Source organism: Dendropsophus ebraccatus, chromosome 1, assembly GCF_027789765.1.
Source record: "Dendropsophus ebraccatus isolate aDenEbr1 chromosome 1, aDenEbr1.pat, whole genome shotgun sequence".
NCBI classification, from domain to species: domain Eukaryota; kingdom Metazoa; phylum Chordata; class Amphibia; order Anura; family Hylidae; genus Dendropsophus; species Dendropsophus ebraccatus.
In genome coordinates this window covers 162,243,426-162,265,168 of record NC_091454.1, presented here as the reverse complement: position 1 = coordinate 162,265,168, position 21,743 = coordinate 162,243,426, and the positions used below count along the sequence as shown (strand labels likewise).

Sequence of the window (21,743 nt, the reverse complement as noted above, 5' to 3'; positions counted from 1 at the left end):
TCGCCTCTAGGTGGCGCCCTGCACGCGGCGTCTTCTCACAAGGTTAACTCTTTAATAGCAAAAAGCATCCACAGTTTCAGGGTGTATATATATATATATATATATATATATATATAGTGTATATGAATATAGAAGAAAGTATTGTTTTTAGTATTTGTATTACTTTTATATTGCTCGCTTTTCACTGCTTGGTCAGTTATTCGGATTATTAGGCAGGGTTCACTGCCTTTTTGCTGTCCATGCAACAGATCCATTTAATGGTAAAACGGATGAAAATGCATGTTCTTTAGTGTGCACAAAAATGTGGTCAACCATGTATTTTTGTGTGTACTAAAAAACATTCGTTTTCATCCTTTTTTTGTCTTTTTTTTTTTTCCCCTTCCCTCCGGAAATAAATTATTTGTGCAGTGAAATTGGGGGGAAAAAAGTGGAATTTTTATAACGCATTTATCCTTGAGGTGAGACAAAAAAAATCAACAATTTTGCACTATGGTGTTTTTTTTTGCGCTTACACCGTTTACCGTGGAAGATCAGGAATGTGATAATTCAATACTTTGAGCGATACCAAATATGTTTATCTATTTACCTTTACTTATAAAATAGGAAAAGGGGAATGTTTTAAACGCTCAGGCCTGGACTGGTAGGATTAAGGGATCGCCCCTCTGCAATGGCATTCCGGGGGCCAATCCCCCCACTAGACACTAGGGATGGCTTCTTACAGCCATTTAAATGCAGCTGGCAGGACGAGCATACTTGTCCTGCGTCGCATAGGGGTTAATGGAAGTTAATTGAAAAACAAATAAAAACAGATGCACACAAATGCATCTATTTTTCATCCATTTTTTCCCATTAAATGGACAGCTAAAAAGCAGTGTGAACCATATGGGTACCGAATAAGTGCAGGGGTTTTCTCTGCATAATATATTGTTTTTTGGACTGAAAACCTTTTTTCTAGATTTTTTTTTTTTTTTTTTTACATTTAACCTAAAAGAGCCAAAACAGCCCCCCCCCCTCCCCTGTGTAAACAAGGAGTGATAGGTAATTCTATAGTTACTGTGCATCTATAAATGGCAGGATGCAGGTCATGCGATCAGATGGGGGACATTATTCTGAATCCAATATATGTTTTCTCTGTAGGTTTCACTCCTGGTTTTGGTTACTAATACTGACATGCTATAGGCTGTATCCATGTTTTCCAGGACTCCTTAGGGCTGCATCCAACTTCTTAGGCCACCTGTGATCAAATGCTGCATGATCAGCGATGGGACCTAAGCATGCTGGAGTTCAGGTAATAGTGTGCAAGGTCACCATACCTCCCAGCCCCCATAGTCATGCCCTCATAGTTACACCTAATAACCATGCCATAGGGTACCTCCATACGCTGCATATTATTTTTTTGCAGCAGATTATGTAGTAAAATCCAGATGTGGACTGAGCAGGAAGGGAAGTATAATACCTTTCCTCACCAATAACCTATTTCTTCCCTATCCTGTGGGGGTCCCAGTAGTCAGACCCTTACCAATTACCTGTTTATCCTGTGGAGAGGGGATAGCTGTAAATTGTGACAATACAACTTTAACAGCAATAATATTGTCAGCCTTTCACCTGAATTTCAGAGGGCCTCATAAACCCAAGAACAGACAACAAGAGGTTAACCTACCAGTGGTAAACCAAGACCAGTTTTACCAATAGTACTAGTACATAAGAAATACATATAATCACCATACCATGACTAATACCACCACCATACCATTACTAAATAAAATCCACTATATAAAGACCTGTATTTACCCATACACTGAAGGTAGATACCAATGGTACCCAGGCACACCATGGAAGGGAATACAGTGCAGTTACATCTGGTGACTTACAGGGGCGTCTTCTCTGACTGAAGTTGCTCACTTTTCCTTGGGTTCTCCATCTGGCCAGAGACATCATGAAGATTTCTCCTGGTGAAGCCTCGTTTCCACAGAATCTGCCAGACAAACATTTTAGGCTTCTTCGCTCCAGCACCATCCTCATCTGTATTGCTCCAGTATTTAGGCCCCATCTGTGATCTTATATAATAGATAAGCACCCTCTGTGCATCCATATAGTAGTCAGATCCTTCTCTGTGCATCTATATAGTAGCCAGGCCCTCTTCTGTGCTCCCATATAGTAGGCGCTCCTCTGCATGCATATAGAAGTCAGACCCTCCTCTGTGCCCCCATATAATAGCCAAGCCCTCCTTTGCATCCATATAACAGTCAGACCCTCCTCTGTGCCCCCATATAGTAGACAGGCCCTCCTCTGTGCATTCATATAGTAGTCAGGCCCCCCTCTGTGCATACATATAGTAACCAGGTCCTCCTCTGTGCATTCATATAGTAATCAAGCCTTCTTCTGTGCATACATATAGTAGACAGGTCCTCCTCTGTGCTTTCATATAGTAGTCAGGCCCTCCTCTGTGCCGCCATATGGTAGCCAGGTCCTCCTCTGTGCATACATATAGTAGCCAGGCCCTCCTCTGCATCCATATAGTAGTCAGACCCTCCTCTGTGCCCCCATATAGTAGCCAGTTCCTCCTCTGTGCCCCCATATAGTAGCCAGGTCCTCCTCTGTGCATACATATAGTAGTCAGACCCTCCTCTGTGCCCCCATATAGTAGACAGGTCCTCCTCTGTGCATTCATATAGTAGCCAGGCCCTCCTCTGTATCCATATAGCAGCCAGACCCTCCTCTGTGACCCCATATAGTAGCCAGGTCCTTCTCTGTGCATACATATAGTAGAAGGCCCCCCTCTGTGCATCCATGCAGTAGTGACAACCCCCCCTCCTCCCAATTGGTAGCATGTAGCCAACTCCTCCCCCCCCCTTATGTAGTGTCTCCCCTTTAGCCAGGCATCCTTCTGTAGATAATATCCGCAATGTAGCAGATAATGTCCCCAGTATGTAGTATCCCCCAGTGTTGTTAACCAGACCCCGTAGACATTTCCATGTTAAAAAAAATGAAACTTCTGCAGAAGTATAACGCATTACTTACCTGTCTATCCTAGTTTTGAAACCAAAAATTCATTTGTTTGGGGGGTTTGCTCTGTTTTGTGTTTCTGTTCTTCCTAGTTTGGCATTTCCCAGAATGCAATTCTTTCCCTCATGTGATCATCACAGCCCCAACCTATTACAATCAGTAAAATCAGTGCAGCAGCTGCTTCTGGCCGGACAGAGATGGTGAATCAGTTAGGGGATTGGGTTATCCAGCCAAGCCTACTGTGACATCACGCCCTGACCCCTGTCTGTATCATTAGGAAACACACAATGTGAGACAAAGACATGGAAGATTTGTCTCCTAAGGGGGGATAGTAGAAGGAGCAGGAGACAATGTGAATTGACACAGAGGCCATTTTTTTTCACTTCCTGGATTTTTATCAGCTACCAGTGTGGCAGAACCGCACAGATACAGTAATACATTGTATAGACACATCTATATAACTTTTAATGTACTTTTAATAGTAAACAGGTTTTTCTTATCCGGAGTTCCCCTTTAAGCATCTCACTTGTCAGTCTCCATCTCCTCATGTAGGCAAACCCCTAATAAAACAAATACATAAACACATACCCACCTAGGTGCAAGGCTTCAGAGCTACAGTCCTCCAGTGTCTCTTTTCCCTCCTTCCGGCCAACAAGTGACAAGTTTATATGTTTTTTTTTAATCATTTTTTTATTCTTTTGTTTTTTTTTTCTGGAATGTGATGTGACATACATAAAAAAAAAATTCCACCACTTTTGTAGTTCACCTAGGAGACTTCTATGAGCAATACTGCACTGATTGATTATCCTGGCAATCTATTGCTTCATCCTGCTGGAGACTGAGTCAACTATTGGCCAAGTCTGGCAGCCTTGAAGGCCGAGCAGAGGCTGCACTAATAATGGATGAGCTCCCTGTAGTCTTTTCACAGGGAGCTGGTCCAGACCACTGCATCACCAATGACACACAGCAGAGCCATTTAAATGCTACTGTCAGTTTTCACAGCGGTATCTAAATGGTTAAATAGCCAACACGGGTAATCAATCCTAATAGTACCTTGTATGGATCGGACCCTTGACAGCATGATCACTCTTAATAGTCACTGTGTATGGAGCGTGATCAATCCTATTTAGTCACCATGTATGGAACAGACTTCAGATTCCCCCTACACAGCATGATCACGTACATGCTGCGTACTCCTTGGTTAGGCTATAATTGCATTATGTTAACTTTGTTATCATGAAATCCACAGGTTTACAGCTATTAAGTTTCCAGAGAGAGAGAGAGAGTGAGAGTGAAGGGAAGTATTAAAAGGGCATGCCGGCATCGGCTTTAGAGGAAACAGAAACATATCATTGTCTACCTGTGTGTCTCTGTTCTGAAACCACAATTTGTTTTATGTGTCTATGATATGTCAAGAAGAAGAACGTATTCCTCGAAACAAAGAGCTTTTTGCACCTTACAGGGATCCGGAGAACTGTTGTGATGTCACACAGTATTCTGTAATTGGAGGTGCCCAGTATGGCACGTAAGTAAACACTACCAGCCGGAGAACACTCCTTGCCAGAAGATCCAGTATAACTCTCAATTTGTATCAGTGCAACTTTAGGCTATGTTCACACTATGTATCTGTGCGTCTGTATTTTTTATGCGGCTGGAAATGTGCGGCTGAAACTACGGCCGTGGGAAAAAATAGACATGCGGCTGAAAACATACGGTTATTTACTTGGAAATCTGGTTCAACTAAAAAAAACAAATAAAATCTTTAGAAAGTGATGCAAACGCCTCTGTAATGCATCTGGGAAAGCAGGGAACACAGTTTACATGAATTGCTATTACCGGGGTTTGCGATCCTCTGCACTAATGCCGATGCCTCTCATGGTTAATATATTTAATTACTAAAACACATTTTCGTTGTAATAAAGTCCCTTTCGTTGTTCAATATTTAAATTTAAACAAATCCATCATTTTGCAATTAAATATACTGTTAAAATAAATATATATAAATAAATGTATATTTATATATTTATTTTTTACAGTATATTTAATTGCACAATGATGGATTCGTTTAAATTAAATAATTGAACAACGAAACTGATTTTATTACAACGAAAATGTGTTTTATTAATTAAATATTAATTAGTACAGGAAGCTCCATTGAGCCGTTAATTCATATTGCCGGCAATAGAGCTTTCTGTACTAATCATCACTTTACTTTAATGAAAATATCAAATGTTTCTTCTAATTATGTTATCACAATAGCATTATTAGAAGAAACATTTAGAATTATATGTGCGCTCAGCTGATTGGCTGATCGGCTGAGCGCACATATAATTAGCGGGTCCGCAGCACAGTGACTTCATTGTGCTGCGGACCAGCGAAGAGGACACATCGGGGTGAGTATAAAGCTCTCCCCACCACCTCCCCAGCACTGCACCCCTCCCAGCAAGGAAGGGGGGTCACTTAACCCCTTCCTTGCTGGGATGGGTGCAGTCTGACATCAGTCTGGCCCCCAAGGGGTTAAGGGGGATGCAATACATCCTCCCTTAACCCCTTGGGGGCCAGACTGTAAGCAGCGATCTGTAAAGATGCTGCATACTGTAAAGAGCACAACACCGCTCACAATGATGGGTGTTGTGCTCCTGTTTGTGTGTTTTTTTGTGTGTTTCTCCCTTTTTGTTTTTCAGATATCGGTATCCTGTGGATTACGTCGGATTCCATGGACTATGTCGATGACCAGCGGTTGTTTGGTGTGTTTTTTTTTTTTAATAAAATGGTCAATGAGGGGTGTGGGGGTGTTTTTATTTGAATAAAAAAAAAAATTCACTTGTGTGTTGTCTTTATTTCTTTACTTTATAGACTTAGTAATGGATTCCATCTATTAGACGGCTTTCACTACTAAGTCGGGGCCTAGTATTAGCCGGTATAAAATGGCTAACACTAACCCCCCATTATTACCCCAGTACCCAATGCCACCAGGGGTACTGGGAAGAGCCGGGTGCCTATGGTCCCAGAGCGTCAAAATTGGCGCTCCTGGACCGGGCGGCAGCAGGCTTGTAAGAGTTAGGCTGGGGAGGGCCTAAACCAATGGCTCTTCCCACCCTGGTGTTACCAGGCTGCTGTTGTTTGGTTTTTAACCTGGCTGGTTATAAAAATAGGGGGGACCCTATGCGGTTTTTTTTTTAAATAAATAATTAAAAATAATAATAATAGTGCAATTGTATCTATAGCCTTCAAGGAATAAGACATTTTCTCAGTGCCCCATTTCAAGAGTCATAATTATTTTTTGGGAGATATGTTTCCTTTATTTCAAAAGCCAGAGTGAGGACATGTGACTAAACTCTGTGTATTGATGGACAAATGGGTTTTCCACCTAAATACTTTTATAATATACTATGTTTTCCCGAAAATGCGAGACTGTCTTATATTAATTGTTACTCCCAAAGATGCACCATGTCTTATTTTTCAGGGGGTGTCTTATTTTTCCATGAAGTATTCATAAAAAAATGAAGACAAAAAAAAAACATTTATTATATACTGTACAGTAGTTGTCATCACAAACCAGCTTAACCAGATATAAGCCTGGTGGCAGCGGGGGTCTTACAGGCAATGCCTTATTTTAAGCGAACTTGTAAATCCTTCACTATGCCTTATTTTCAGAGAATGTCTTATTTTTGGGGAAACCGTAAAGTAAACCTAATGTTGGAGAGAATGTTTCCCCACTTGCACTCAGAAGCACAGTTACTGTGCACTTCCACCTGTAGTACTCAGAAGCCTATTTCCTCTCTCTGTTATCTCAATGCATTGCAGTTGGTGGATCCACCAAGGGAGAGCACATCACAGGCCTTACTTTACTTGGACCTAATGAATGTATTTGGCAACATAAGACCCTGTGCTCAGACCAGCAAGTGTTCATTAACCCTTTGAGGACCAGGCCCAAAATGACCCAGTGGACCGCTCAAATTTTGATCTTTGCGCTTTCGTTTTTCCCTCCTCCCTCTAGCACTTTCAGTTTTCTATCTACAGGGCCATGTAATGGCTTGTTTGTTACAGGAATAGTTGTACTGTGTAATGGCGTCTTTCATTCTTCCATAACATGTATGACGGAATCCCAGATATATTATTTATGAAAATATTAATTTGTGAAAAAGTAAAAAAGAATGCAATATGGTAACGTTTGGGGGGTTCCTGTGTCTACGTAATGCACTACATGGTAACAGCGACATGATACTATTACTCTATAGGTCAGCCCGAACACAAACATATGCAGGTTTACACAGATTCTCTAATGTTATATATTTTTTTTTAAATGAAATCCTTTTTTTTTTGGCAATTAATTATAAATAAAATGGGCCTATTGTGACGTTTATAACGGTTTTATTTTTTCACCGGGGCTGTATGGGGTGTCATTTTTTCCGCCATGATCTCTAGTTTTTATTAATACCATATTTGTGAAGATCAGACGTTTTGATTACTCCGCTCCGCTACCGTTACGCCCAGGGTCGTCTGGGCACAGACTTCCAGGGTGTACCGGTACGTCCTAGGTCGTCTAGGAGTTAAGCAAGAGGCTCCACAGAAGCTATGTAGAGGAGCAGGGACTTAATTTTGACAGGATTCCATGTTCCTCTAGAGGCAGCAGTATGCCTCCTGTTCACTATGTACTTTCTATGGCACTCTGACATAGTCCTGTTCAAACTTTCTCTACTGAAGCCTCCCTTAACAGAGCAAAGTGATGCCTGGGCCTCACCAGACTAACCAAGTTGATACTGGTGCCTCACCATCTGTAGACAAAGTCCATGTAAAAATAAAAAGTATTGCTTAGTCTAACCTTCATTTATCGCTTAACTCTGTATAACATTAAAATAAGTACAAAATGAGTAAATAATAAACTAGAGATTGTTGCAGCGAGGGGGCAACTAGGGGACAACTCACAGTTCGAGAAGCACTGCTCTAACCTACTGCAGCACAGAACTGCATAGAGGAGCAGGGACTCCTGTCATTTTATCAGGAGTCCCTGCACCTCTACAGTAAGCAGTAATGCTCCATGCATTGCTGTTTTATTCATACTGTGCATAACCATTTATGCTCTCCACACGCTTCTGCAATCATCTTAGTGAGTATTGATTGAGTAGGAGGCATAGCGTAAATGCCTCCTGTTCAGTACATGTTTCCAAAAAATTACAAAGAGGAGCAGGGACTCCTGTCATTTTGACAAGAGTTCCTGTTCCTTTTAAGCAGGTGGGGGGAATTATTTGTGGAATATAGCCCTGTTATATGCCAACCACTGAAAATTTTGATGGGAGACACTGAAGGTCATTACCACAGTTCCACCAATGGCTGAGAAGAGCCAGTAGGAGCAGATCATGTGACCACCGATTACACAATCAGGAATGCAGAGGAAGTGGCACATGTGTCTGTGTGTCCATAATATTAACCTGTGGCTACTTAATGTAAGTATTCATATTTATTCTAAAATGTCATTGTAGTCAGTGTGAATGATAAGTAAAAATGTCATGTTCAAACGTCAGCCTCACAGACAGTATAATATCGATTTTATTACTAGAATAAACACGCTGATTGTACTTTTTTCTTTATGTTCTGGTAAAAAAGAGCCTGCTATATTTTATATAAATATATGACAGATATCCAATTACATATTTTATTACATTTATTGATTTGTTCAAAAGAAATCTAACTCAGACCATTATGAAGCATTTTATCAAAATATAGTAAACCAAAGCAGTGTGAACAAAGAAAACTTGAGAGAACATAGAAGATTACATAAACTTTAAAATAAGTTATTTGTATAGATTTATTCATCTTTACATACATTCAGATGTCTCGAGTTTAATCATTTTGACTGATAAAATAATAGAGAACATTTCTATCTTTGCATAAAAATATATAATATGTAGTTCATACTGTAGGTGGTCAAAACCCAGTAATACAGTTGCCAAAAATGACTTCCATTGCTGCAATTGGTCTGGGATACTCTATTGAGTTCAATAAAATAGAACAAAAAACTGATTATACAGATGTTAGGCTATAATATACAATTATATATTGTTTGTGACAAATAACACCCTTATGTTATCTAAGTCTTATCAATCAGTATCTCGCATTTGAATTGCATTAGTCTTTTATATAAGATACAGATCTTCAATTTTCACCCATTTTTTTCCCGTTTTTGTTTTTTCCCCCCTTAGCATATCACTTTTGATGTTTTAGGCAAGTAAATACAGGTGCAAGGGAATAGAAGCTTTTAGCGTTAAGAGTAGAAAGTCAGAACATTTTTGTGATTTCCTCTAACCAGCAGCACGGGTGGAAGGTTTTTGGAGAGGATTTCCACCCATGCCATGTACAGGTGATCAGAAACTGTTCCTTTTCTTGCAACAGGGAGGCTCCTATCAATCAGATAAGAGAGAGAATATCAAATTAAGCAACATATTTAAATAACTTGTACCCTCATACATGCAGTATAGGTTCTGTGCACTTTTGAAATTTTAGTTTTTCTAGTATATCTAAACGTTAAGCGGGACATTTATTTAAATAATAAAGTCTTAAATAAAGCCCTGCCCCTACTTTTATGACCAAAACGTGTCTCGGGAAATCCATCAGGAACTGTGCCTTGCTGTACAGTGAATGCACAAATCTACACCTGTTTGGGAGCAGGTGGAGGAGGAGGCCACACTTCATCCCTGCTTTGCCACCCACCCACTGTCCAAGCCCTGGTTCCCACTCCTCTGCTCTGCAGGTGCTGATGTACTATGATATTTTCTGCTTATGCTGATGAAAGATTTTTATGCAGTATTTTCTGTATCATCCACCTTGTGTCAATAAGTCCAAGTACTATGGACGCACATCTCAATATGGTAAGAATATGCACTTGATACCCATATTTGAAGCTCCAGGAATGGTGCAAACACATTGCAACATCTCATTGTAATGCGCTGACTTGCATTGCATAAAGTGCAACCCTGTACGTTACTTAATTGTAATCTTGTTTAAATATTAATAATCTTTACATTTGGAGCAGCTGCATCATGTTGTCTTTATCAACAACAATATCCAAACAGCTATATTAAACTAAAACTTTTTATTTCACCTAAAATATATATCATACTTACAGAACAATGAGGTTAGCAGAACGAGAATTTTCTTGTAGAAGTTCATTTAGACGGACTTGGCGATAGCTCTGTGAATATATACATACATGTTTTAAGTATACTGACTGTACAAAAGTATAATACATCTAGAGTAATCCTTAGAGGAGAATATGTACAAATACACAGTATACCTAACATTAATATATATTGGCACAGACTGCATTAGAGAGCTATTGATTTACATTAAGCATGTTAAAGTGTACCTATTAGAAGGCTAGCTGCCATGATTAGTGGTAAAATCCACAGAAGTTTGAGTTTCTATGGAAACGGAACACGCCGAGGTGGTAATGCATCAGACCCTGATTGGATTACAATGGGGGTCGCGCATATTAACAACTCAGCGTGTTCTGTCTTCATAGAATTATATTACTGATTGCAGGGGCTGGCTTCCTGACAGGTACACTTTAAGTGTAATAGTGATTTGACTCAAAAAGGACCTGCGGCTCTATTCATTCCTATGGAGTCGCCAGAGAAAGCAGAGTACAGAACTCAGCTGTTTTCGGCAGGGGGCCGATCTAGAGATCAGCGGAGGGTACTGGAGGTTGGACCCCCCGCCATCTCTTACTTGTCCCCTATCCTGTGGATAGTTTTAGATCCTAAGTCCTTCTAATCTGCAAAGCAGCAGAACAGCAGCCGGCTCATTGAGACACAGACTTTTCTTAAGGTGTTATGTACCAAGCCGTTTAGTGCAGACTGAACAGTACTGTACATTGCACTTATGTAAGGTTTCAATTATGTTATCACAATCAGGAGCCATATACCTTTTCTCTGAACATCTCAAGTTCTGAATCGGTTATTTTCCAGGGGTTTTCTCTCCTTATTTTCTCTGCAGTGGGTACATCACTGGCACTTTCATGGAGCCTATAGGGTTCGATCATCTCTTCGAAAAACTTCCAGCTATTAAAACAAGAATAATATTGTCAGTGAGTTTTACTGTGAGGAAGCTAGAAGGTGTGAACATAGCCTTGTGTTCTGTGGGATCCTGGCCGGAGCGTATACACAACTGGGCCACAAAGAACTAACATGCCAGTTTTCTTCGGCTGCAATTCAGCGAATTGTGGCCACAGAAAGACTTGTCAGTTCACACAATGAAGCGAGTGGCTCCGGCTGCTTGCTTCATTGTGTGCTGTGGGAGGTTCTGATGCGGGCGCGCTCTGATGCACCCGCATCAGAAGTCTGCGGCCAAAAGATCATCTGTCCGGTCCGGCCGGGATGATCCATGCAGAGACCGGCAGTTCCGTGACCCGGCCAGTCTCTTCACGTTGTGTGAACATAGCCTAAGGCTGTGTTCGCATCAGAACTTCCCACAGCACCTTATGGAGCATGCCACCGGAGCCGCTCGCTCCATAGTGTGCAGTGACAGGGTTTTCTGCGGCCGTTATTCACTGAATAGTGGTCGCAGAAAAGTGACAGGATCCCGGCCAGAGTGTATACTATGTGAATACACTCCGGCCGAGATCCCTTCAGCTTGCAGCACTACGTAAGTTCTGAGGAAATCATGGCCGTTGAAACAACGGCCGTGATTTCCACCAAACTTAGGTAGTGTGAAAATAGCCTGACACTGAATCCAACAATCAAAATAAATCTCTAGATCATTGACTCTAGGACACCAAGTCTGTCACAATACAGTACACGTATGTGTATGTACTCTGAGATGTAGAAAGAACATGGTGCTTGTGTTGTGTAAATGTGTCAGGTTTATGGACAGTAAAGATGATCCACTACTACCGAAGTCTTAAAGATTAATTATTCTATCCTCAGTGAGATCATATGAAATAAATAATACTAGAAAAAACTGTCTACTTTTTTTTTTACAAATAAGTTCATTCATGTGTGGCAGCACCACTGTTGTCCACAGGTTGGGTGTGGCTTTGCAATTAAGCTCCATTCATTTCTACGGAACTGAGTTGCAAAACCACACCCAAACTAGAGACAAGAGTGGTGCTGTTTCTCGAAAAAAGCAGGGCATGTTTTTTAAAGGCCCTATTACACAGACTGATTATCACTTAAAAATTTGCTATAGTGATAGAGAATTAGGACTTCTCTGGCTGAGTAATAACACCCAATGATCAAACAACAAATGAAAAGTCGTTAGTCATTGTCTTTCAACATGTCAAAAAAATCATTGTTGGTAGTTTGCCGATTGTTCGCATATCTGTTTGTCTAATAAGTTGCTCGCAGATAAAACATGCTGTGTAAGTTGTCTTGAGGAACGATTAGCAACCATATATTGACGCAAAAATGATCGTTCATAACAGCAATTGGTGAATATAATAACCTCAGAATCGTTTGCTACTAAATCGCTAGTTATCATTACAGATCAATTGTTCTAGCCAATCTCCTCACATTAATCACTACTTGTAATAAGGCCTTAAGCCTGTACATCCCCTTTAAGGGTGCGTTCACACGTACAGGATCTGAGACACCAGCCGTTCTGTGACCTGGCCGGTGTTAGTGAAGTTCATCCCTGGACATATCCCTGTGGATGAACTTCATTTGTGCTGAATTAGGATGCGGGTGCATCTGGTGTGCCCACATCCCAATTCACCATAGCACACAATGGAGGGTGTGGACGGAGCCCCACTTTCCATTGGGTGAGCTGTCAGTGTTGTGTGGCCGCTATTAAATAAATAGCGGCCACACTAAGCTGACATGTCAGTTTTCGCTGCGGCCGGTGTATATACTTTGGGGGAGATTTATGAAAGGGTGTAAATATACACCTGGTGTAAACTGCCCACAGCAGCCAATCACAGCTCAGCTTTCAGCTCTGGTAAATTATAAAAGCTAAGCTGTGATTGGTTGCTGTGGGCAGTTTACACCAGGTGTATATTTACATCCTCTTACAACATAACTTTTCTATTAATCACGGCCCTTGTTGCAAATCTTCAACAACGGCCACGATTAATAAAAAATTTGTTATGTGAACGTAGCCTAAGGCTGGGTTCACACTACGTATATTTCAGTCAGTATTGTGGGCCTCATATTGCAACCAAAACCAGGAGTGGATTGAAAACACAGAAAGGCTATGATCACACAATGTTGAAATTGAGTGGATGGCCGCCATATAATGGCAAATATTTGCTGTTATTTTAAAACAACGGCTGTTATATTGAAATAATGGCAGTTATTTACTGTTATATGGCGGCCATCCACTCAATTTCATCATTGTGTGGACAGATCCTTTCTGTGTTTTTAATCCACTCCTGGTTTTGGTTGCTATATGAGGACCACAATACTGACTGAAATATACGTAGTGTGAACCCAGCCTAAGACAATTGGTTCCACACCCCAAAAATAATTTTTTATTCTGAATAAGAGGTAAAACAAATGAAACAAACATTTAGAAAGCTGGATATGTCATATTATAAATTACTGTACAGTATAGCAGTCAGTATGTGGAGTATAATGTATAGTAAGTGCATAAACCTGAAAAAACTGCCGCAGTCTGTAGTTACAGGATGGAACTGCAGATCCCCATAATACAGTAGCATATTACAAAAGGTTAGAATACAGCCGAAGGGCTGCTGTCTGAGGTCTGTGTGGTCACATGACAGCAATGAGAAAGGGGTGTGTGTTCAGCATGGACCAATCAGGAAGTGAGAATCACAGAGCTGTGCAGGAGGACAGTGGCAGAGACTTTTCTATACAGCAGTGTGTATAGCTGAGTGTGAGTGCAGGCACATTATAGCAGCAGTGTGTACAGCTGAGTGTAAGTGCAGGCACATTATAGCAGGAATGGAGAGGATGGGAAACACAAGGACTGACAGAGACTGCAGGAAGAAATGAGCAGGTTATAGGGTGAGCACAGTATAGCAACACTCTCTGTCCAGGGAGTGAGGGGTTACAGCTATGAAGAGATTACCTCCACAGTCCTGTCCCCTGATGCAAGCCCCAGCCTGAAGTGGATCTGCTATGATTTTAAAGGTGAGGGAGACTTCCTGGGTCAGAGTACAGGGCTGTAGACCACGCTTTGCAGACCATACCCCTCCTCCACTCCCCCTCCCACCCAGTACAGGGAGCTCTTAAACCAAAGCAATGCTCTTAAACCAAGTCACATTTTTTAAAAACTGTGAGCTCTTCTTGCAAAACGCTCTCAATCCAATTTAGTCTTAAACCGAGGCACCACTGTATATATCTTTAATCCCTACTCAACTATTTTAAGTAAAACTTCATCTGTTTTTTATTATGTGGCAGAAAGCACAATAAGGATTTATGTGCTATAAAGTGAATTCATTTAACAAATTGGGGGGGGGGATGCTAAATTCTGTGGACTTTTACACAGATGTATTGAATATATTGTAAAACAATGTTAAAAATAATACAGTGTGGTAATAATGGTGATAGTATAAAACTAATGACTACATAGTTAATAAACACTACAGTTTTACAGTAAATGTGCTGTTATACTATTCTAAATGTACTGGATCCATGGGGTTCCTGTAGTGCTGCATTGGTAGATGAGTTTTATGTTACCCTTGCTTACTGAGATTTCTCTATCCATAAAACAGGTAATAAAAGTTTTGGAGTTTGATGCAGAAAATCTGACAATATGCCACTGTTACATACCTTTCTTTGCTCGGCTTATTGTTAATGTCTGTAACAATATATACATCGGCAAATTTAATGCGGAACTTACTGAGAAGGGAGGCCATCCTGTGAAGATAAAGAATAAAATATGAATGTATTGTGCCTGTGGTTCCTAACTAATTTCCATCCAAATGAAAAGCTACAGAAATAAATTCTACTTCAGGTAGGATATATCTCCCTTCTACTCTGAGATGTTTACTGGAAGGAAAGTATGCCTGGGCCCTGGGGAAATAAATATATATATTTGATGAACATTTAATTAGAGTCTTTAAAGAGAATAATGAGGATGTGTTGCCTTTCCATGAGATTACTTCCAGGCTTTGAAGTTTATAAAATAAAGCTGGACAAAATGATATTCATAATTACACCAATTTTTCATCCTCAATACGGTTCACTTTTCCGCCTATAAAGATTCGCAGTTTACAATCCTTCCATTTCTTTTTCAGGGTGAGAATATGTGGGATAAGTAACGTCAAACCTGAAAAAAAATAAAATAAATAAGACAATGGATTCAAGATAAGTACAACCAGCCTGCAAATTCATGAGTTCAGTTCCCCTGAATAATAAACTATGCTCTACTTCCCTAGTTATACTGCCCTCCTCCCTAGTTATACTTCCCAGCATGGTATCATGGTAAGTGACATTAGAAGCCATGGCCCACTACCTGTAGTTTATTCACTTTATATGTTATGTTACAATATGGTAAGATCATGTTTTACCTGTTATACCTAGATATTTCCTCAATATATTTTCAACATCATAATACAGTTATGGAGAACAGAATTGAGCTAACGTCATGCACGCTCAGGTTCGAAAAAAACAGCCTAAGGCTGTACCCATGTGTCGCGGGACTCCCTCGGGCTGCATTCAACATGTTCAGGTTTGGATGAACCCGAACGTGTTTGAAGTTTGTTCAACTCTACTTGTAATGCTACCATCATGCACAAAACTACTTCTGCAAAATACTAGCCCTTGAACCATACTAGCAGAGCCACTCTAGTAGGTACAATATCTTTGTGATCTTCACCATATCCACCATCTTAGAGTTCCATCATCTTGGGCTATGTCGAGTGGGCTATGTCTAGGAGGAACAGGATAACTGCTCTAATGAATAATGGGGTCCCAGCATCGGTTCCTCTATTGATCAGATGCTCATCACTCATCATTGGATAAATCCCTCTTTGTAAAGATTGAGGGTTCTGAGTTTAATCTTGACTTCCTGGTCCCATCTCTACATATACAGGAAATGGCACACTCACCAATCACTGGCCACAGCAGGGATCTTCTTTAGCTAGTGCCTGGCAGAGCGGGCATTATCTTGTGTCATGAAAGGCACCAGGAAGTACAGATCATTGGGGATCTGGAGACCAATGGAATGGCAGTAGTGGGGGACTGGTGAGTACTGTTTGTTTAATTTTTTAAACCATTCTGACCCTTTTAATTGGATCCCATCAGACAGCACCTAAGTTAGTTGCAACAGTATTGATATTTTGGGCCTTTAATGTATTAAATGATGAATATTGTACAGATTTTTTAGAACTGATCATCCACCCTATTTTCTTTTAGTCGTATTGTAATTCAGTGAATAATTTCTTACAGTTCCTTGTACTATATCTTACCTCCATCATCAAACAGCCACCAAACATCAATAGTGCCCTTCCCTTGCTTCTTCTTAAATTGTTCACTAGCTTCTACAATTCTCTGGTTATACTCTCCCATGTGCATTGGTGGAGCTGTACTGACGTCTGAAATGTGAAGAAAAATATCGTCAGTACCAGACACCAGCGATTTCACAGTAGATGTCAGCATAGAGCCATTAAAAATGTATCTTTATATCCTGAGTTAGGGACAGAATTTGATTATAAAATCTCATATATTTAATGTCATGGTAAAAAAAATGGAAATTTCAGCTGCCTAGAACAAAGGAAATGGATTTGTCAAATTAAGCAGAAGGCTGAAATGAGAACAATGCAAACAGTTTAGGAAATGTCAGCTTAAATTATTTAGTAGATGTAAGATCATAGTCCACATTATTTAAAAGTATCAATCTTGACTTTCCTAATGTTTTTTTCCTTGCAGATGCTTAGTCCGTCTGTCACATTCCATCCTTCACTGGAAGGTTGTTTAACATATTTTGCTAACAAAATTACAACAAAATGTACAAAATGTTCATTTTTTCTGACTCACTATGATATAAGATGAATTATTAATGAGGAATAACTTTAAAGGGGCTTCATAATTTAAAGGATAACTCTGGCGCTGATAGAAAAAAACTGAACTGAAGCTCCAGTTGGTGTATTCATTTTTTGTCTTCACTTCCTGTTTTGGATTTTCCCATGATGCACTTTGTCTCCTGTGATGTCTAACTGACTCTGTAGAACTGTTAGATGGCTTACAGCTTGGTCAGGCAATCAGAGCTGAGCAACCTGAGTCATCTGACAAAGGGAGGCTGGCCTATAAGGGCTTAGACCAGTTTCCCTCTAGATGATGTCATTGTCACAAAATGACTGCCACAGAGCAGCCTGGGGTCAGCAGTCATTAGGTAACAATGAGTTTACTTCACTTCCTGGAGGGGGATTGAGGAGAAAAAAGAGAGGGAAGGGGGCAGATAGGTGATTGAAGCATATTATGGTGGGTTTACACGAAACGATAATTGGCCCGATCGTACGATAAACGATGTCGGAGTAACGATTTTTTTTTTCATAACCATCAGCGTTTAGACAGTACGATATATCGTACGGAAAAATTGTTTTGCGATCGCGCGCCCGCAGCCTGCCCCCCCTGCTCGCAGCCCGGCCCCACGGTCAACCGCAGCCCCCTGCGCCTCCCGGATCGCCACCCCCGCCCCCCCGATCGGCACCCCCGCCGCCTCCGCCGCTCTGATCGCCCCCCACCCCCGCCGTTCTGATTGCCACCCCCCTGCCGCCGCCGCTCCAATCGCCCCGGCCGCGAGCATACGTTACCTGCTCCACGTAGCAGGTCTTCGAAATCCCCGACTCCCCTCTTCAGTGAATTGATTGGCTGAAGGGGTGAGCCGGGAATTTCAAACGGCTCCTCTTCAGCCAATCAGTGCTCCTCTTCAGCACTGAGTGGCTGAAGAGGAGCCGTTTAAAATTGCCGGCTCCTCTCTTCAGCCAATCAATGCAAGGCAGCACTGATTGGCTGAAGAGGGGAACCGGGAATTTCAAACGGCTCCTCTTCGGCCAATCGGTGCTGCCGTGCTTTGATTGGCTGAAGAGGGTCACTGATTGGCTGAAGAGGAGCCGTTTTAAATTGCCGGCTCCCCTCTTCAGCCAATCAATGCAAGGCAGCACTGATTGGCTGAAGAGGGGAGCCGGGAATTTCAAACGGCTCCTCTTCAGCCAATCAGTGCTGCCGCGCTTTGATTGGCTGAAGAGGAGCACTGATTGCCTGAAGAGGAGCCGTTTAAAATTCCCGGCTCCCCTCTTCAGCCAATCAATGCACTGAAGAGGGGAGCCGGGGATTTCGAAGACCTGCTACGCGGAGCAGGCAACGTATGCTCGCAGCCAGGGCGGCGGGGGTGATCAAAGCGGCGGCGGGGGGGTGATCGGAGCGGCGGCGGGGGTGGCGATCGGGGCGGTGGGGGTGGCGATCAGATTGGCGGTGGGGGTGGCGATCGAGCCGGCGCAGGGGGCTGCGGATGAGCGGGGGGGTGGGCTGCGGATGAGCGGGGGGCCGGGCGGCGGGCGGGGCTGCGAGCGGGGGGCCGGGCGGGGCTGCGGGAGGCAGGCGGCCGGACTTTTGTGCGACGACTGTTTAGACAGAACGATCAGCGATTTTTTTGCGAACGACGATTTGATAACATGTTTAAAGATCAAAATGAACGATTTCTCGTTCGTCGTTTGATCGTTCGTTGCGTTTACACATACGATTATTGTTAGAATTCGATCGTTATCGCGCAAATTCGCACGATAATCGTTACGTGTAAACGCACCTTAACAAAGTTAGATAATTTTGCAATGTGTTTCAATTACTGGGAAAAAGCTTTTTACTGGAGTTGGCCTTTAAAGGGATTCTGTTGGATGCTCCCTAAGTTTATATGTAAAGAATTAAGTTCCATTGAAAAGAGTATGTAAGACATATGTAAAAGTATACCACATGTATTGACAAGTGACTATGGACAAGTGAAGTAGAAGTCTATGGAGTAAGCGACTTCTGCTTGTGAGCAGAGCAATTTGTGTTTTTTCATATATGCAAATGAACAGCAAATGCTGAAGGGACACTATGTGAAACCATCCAACAGAATTCTTCTAGTAAAGATGGTCCCACTTACATTTCTGTAGTATAAGCACTATTAACCCCTTAAGGACTGGGCCAATTTTGTTTTTTGCGTTTTCATTTTTTCCTCCTTGTGTTTAAAAGGCCATAGCACTTGCAATTTTCCACCTAGAAACCCACATGAGCCCTTATTTTTTGCGTCCCTAATTGTACTTCGCATTGACAGGCTGATTTTTTTCATAAAGTACACTTGAAAAGCAGGAAAAAATTAAAAGTGTGGTGAAATTGAAAAAAAAAAAAAACCATTTTGTTTATTTGGGGGGTATTTGTTTTTTACACAATTCACCCTGGGGTAAAACTGACTTGTTATATATGTTCCTCAAGTCGTTATGATAACACTATATAACCTGTATAACTTTACTTGTATGTGATGGCTTGTAAAAAATTCAAACCATTGTTAACAAAAATATGTTCCTTAAAATCACTCCATTCCCAGGTTTATAGCGCTTTTATCCTTTGGTCTATGGGGCTGTGTCAGGTGTCATTTTTTGCGCCATGATGTGATCTTTCTATCGGTACCTTGACTGCGCATATGCAACTTTTTGATCGCTTTTTATTACAATTTTTCTGGATTTAATGCGACCGAAAATGCGCAACTTTGCACTTTGGGATTTTTTTGCGCTTACGCCGTTTACTATGCGAGATCAGGAATGTGATGAACTAATAGTTCAGCCGATTACACACGCGGCGATAGCAAACATGTTTATTTATTTATTTTTATTTATAACATGGGAAAAGAGGGGTGATTCAAACTTTTATTAGGGAAGGAGGCTTTTTATTAATACTTATACTTATACACTCATACTAGAAGCCCCCCTGGGGGACTTCTAGTATAAGCACACTGATCTCTCATTGAGATCTATGATGCATAGATATACAGAATAGATCAATGAGATAGGCACGCGATTGCTTCCGGCTGCTGCAGCTGGAAGCGACCGGGTGCCGAGCCGGGATCAGCGCGCCATTACTGCGCAGACCCCGGCCGGGTGAAGACACAGTGATCACTCCTCCGGGGTGGGGGGGGGCGATCTCCGCCACTAGACACCAGGGAACGAATGCATCAGGTAATCGGATGCAGCTGTCATCTTTGACAGCTGCATTCGATTACCTTATTAGCGGGCATGGCGATCGTACCGTGCCCGCTAATAGCCGCGGTCCCGGGCTACACGCGGCACCTAGGACCGCTGCGGTTCAGAGCGGGGTCGCCTTGCGGCCCCGCTCTGAACTCCCTTAACGACGTTAAGGGGTTAAAATGCAGCCCAGTTGCTTATTCCATTGACTTCAATTTTATTTGTATCACTTCTCCATAGATGTCGTACACCTCAACAGGGATCTCTTACAGTTTTAAAATGGGGCCTCCATGGAAGTGGAGCCCCACAGACACTTGATCAGTGTGAGATTTTACATTGAGATTAAGAAGAATTTAGAGGTTAACATATGGAACTTGTCATGTTGTTCAAATCATTCCTTTACTCCTCTGTGGGATGAGACAAGACAGGCTAGCCTTTGCTCCTTAAAGTATCACTGTCATTTAATTTTTTTTTGCAGAAATCAATAGTACAGATTTTAAGAAACTTTGTAATTTGGTTTATTAGCTGAAAAATGCAATTATAAAAAAGCAGTAGTTTGAAGCTCTCCCCCTGTCTTCATAGTTCTCTTATGTTCTCTTATAGAGAGGGAAGGGGTTGAGGCACCAAAACAGGACAACAAAGAGTTATTTAACAGCTACATCACCGGGCTATCTCCTCCGAAGTCAGCACTGACCTCTCTGACCTCTGAATACAGGCTTTCACACAGGTCCCACTGTGTAATCCTTTGTTCTCTGCTGGCGACTAATCTCTCCCCCCCCCCATAGGTTACACAGGGCTCGACTGATGTAAAAGAGTCGAGATTACCTGATAATGAGCAGTGAATTAGAGAGAGAAGGGGGGGGGACTGGGGGAAGTCTTTTTGAATGCAGATGATGGCATATTTGCCTAATAAACCCAATTACAACGTTTCTTAAAATCACCTGTACTATTGATTTCTGCAAAAAAAAAAAAAAAAAAGACAGTGACAGTAAGCAACTTTAGAAGCCTTGGGCATCCATGTCCCTGTCATCAGTTCACCTGATGTCCTTCCTTGGAATACCTTTGACAGGCGCTAAACACTACATACCGCAAAATCCCAATAAGATCTGTTGCTTTGGAGATGCGGTGACCCAGTCATGTGTTTTTCACAACTTTGTCCTTAGTCCAGATTGTTCAAATCTTTATGCTTGTCCATTCTGACAGACTCCAACATATCACCTTCAGGAAGAGACTGTTCACATGCTGCCTAATATATCCCACCCCCTGACAGGTGCCATTGTCCATTCAATAGCATGCAATTTCACCTGTCAATAGCTTTAATGTTATGATTGAGCAGTGTGTACAAAGTTGTATTGATTCCTTTACTATCAGTCATTTCAGGCTGGGAAAATGCTGACTACAGCATCTTTAATAGGATTACCTGGAAGAAAAACTAACAGCTATGAAATGAGTATTTCACTGTGAACTTACAGTTAATTGAAGAGTTTCCACCTTGATATACTTCTTGCATATTACTTCAAATAAGTGAAAAGTGGAAAAATGCCTTAATATAATATTGGTAGGATATGGAACTTTTCATTTTGCTGCGTCAGTTCTCTGAGAGCTGGTAGCTTGGAGA

The 21,743-nt window shown here is 41.5% G+C and overlaps 1 protein-coding gene across 2 annotated transcripts in view; it reads right to left on the bottom strand.

Annotated features, from left to right (window-relative positions):
* Positions 1-8,797: 8,797 nt before the first annotated feature.
* SLC12A1 (solute carrier family 12 member 1) overlaps positions 8,798-21,743 on the bottom strand; it is a 111,299-nt gene continuing 98,353 nt past the window's right edge. For both annotated transcript variants that reach the window (XM_069983067.1, XM_069983077.1), the window contains exons 22-27: positions 16,376-16,501; positions 15,123-15,234; positions 14,736-14,822; positions 10,931-11,066; positions 10,131-10,198; positions 8,798-9,407 (exon numbers count right to left, since the gene is read on the bottom strand). In XM_069983067.1, coding sequence (XP_069839168.1) covers positions 9,272-9,407; positions 10,131-10,198; positions 10,931-11,066; positions 14,736-14,822; positions 15,123-15,234; positions 16,376-16,501 — 665 coding nt within the window. In that variant the 3' untranslated portion in view covers positions 8,798-9,271. The remainder of the gene's footprint in view (positions 9,408-10,130; positions 10,199-10,930; positions 11,067-14,735; positions 14,823-15,122; positions 15,235-16,375; positions 16,502-21,743) is intronic.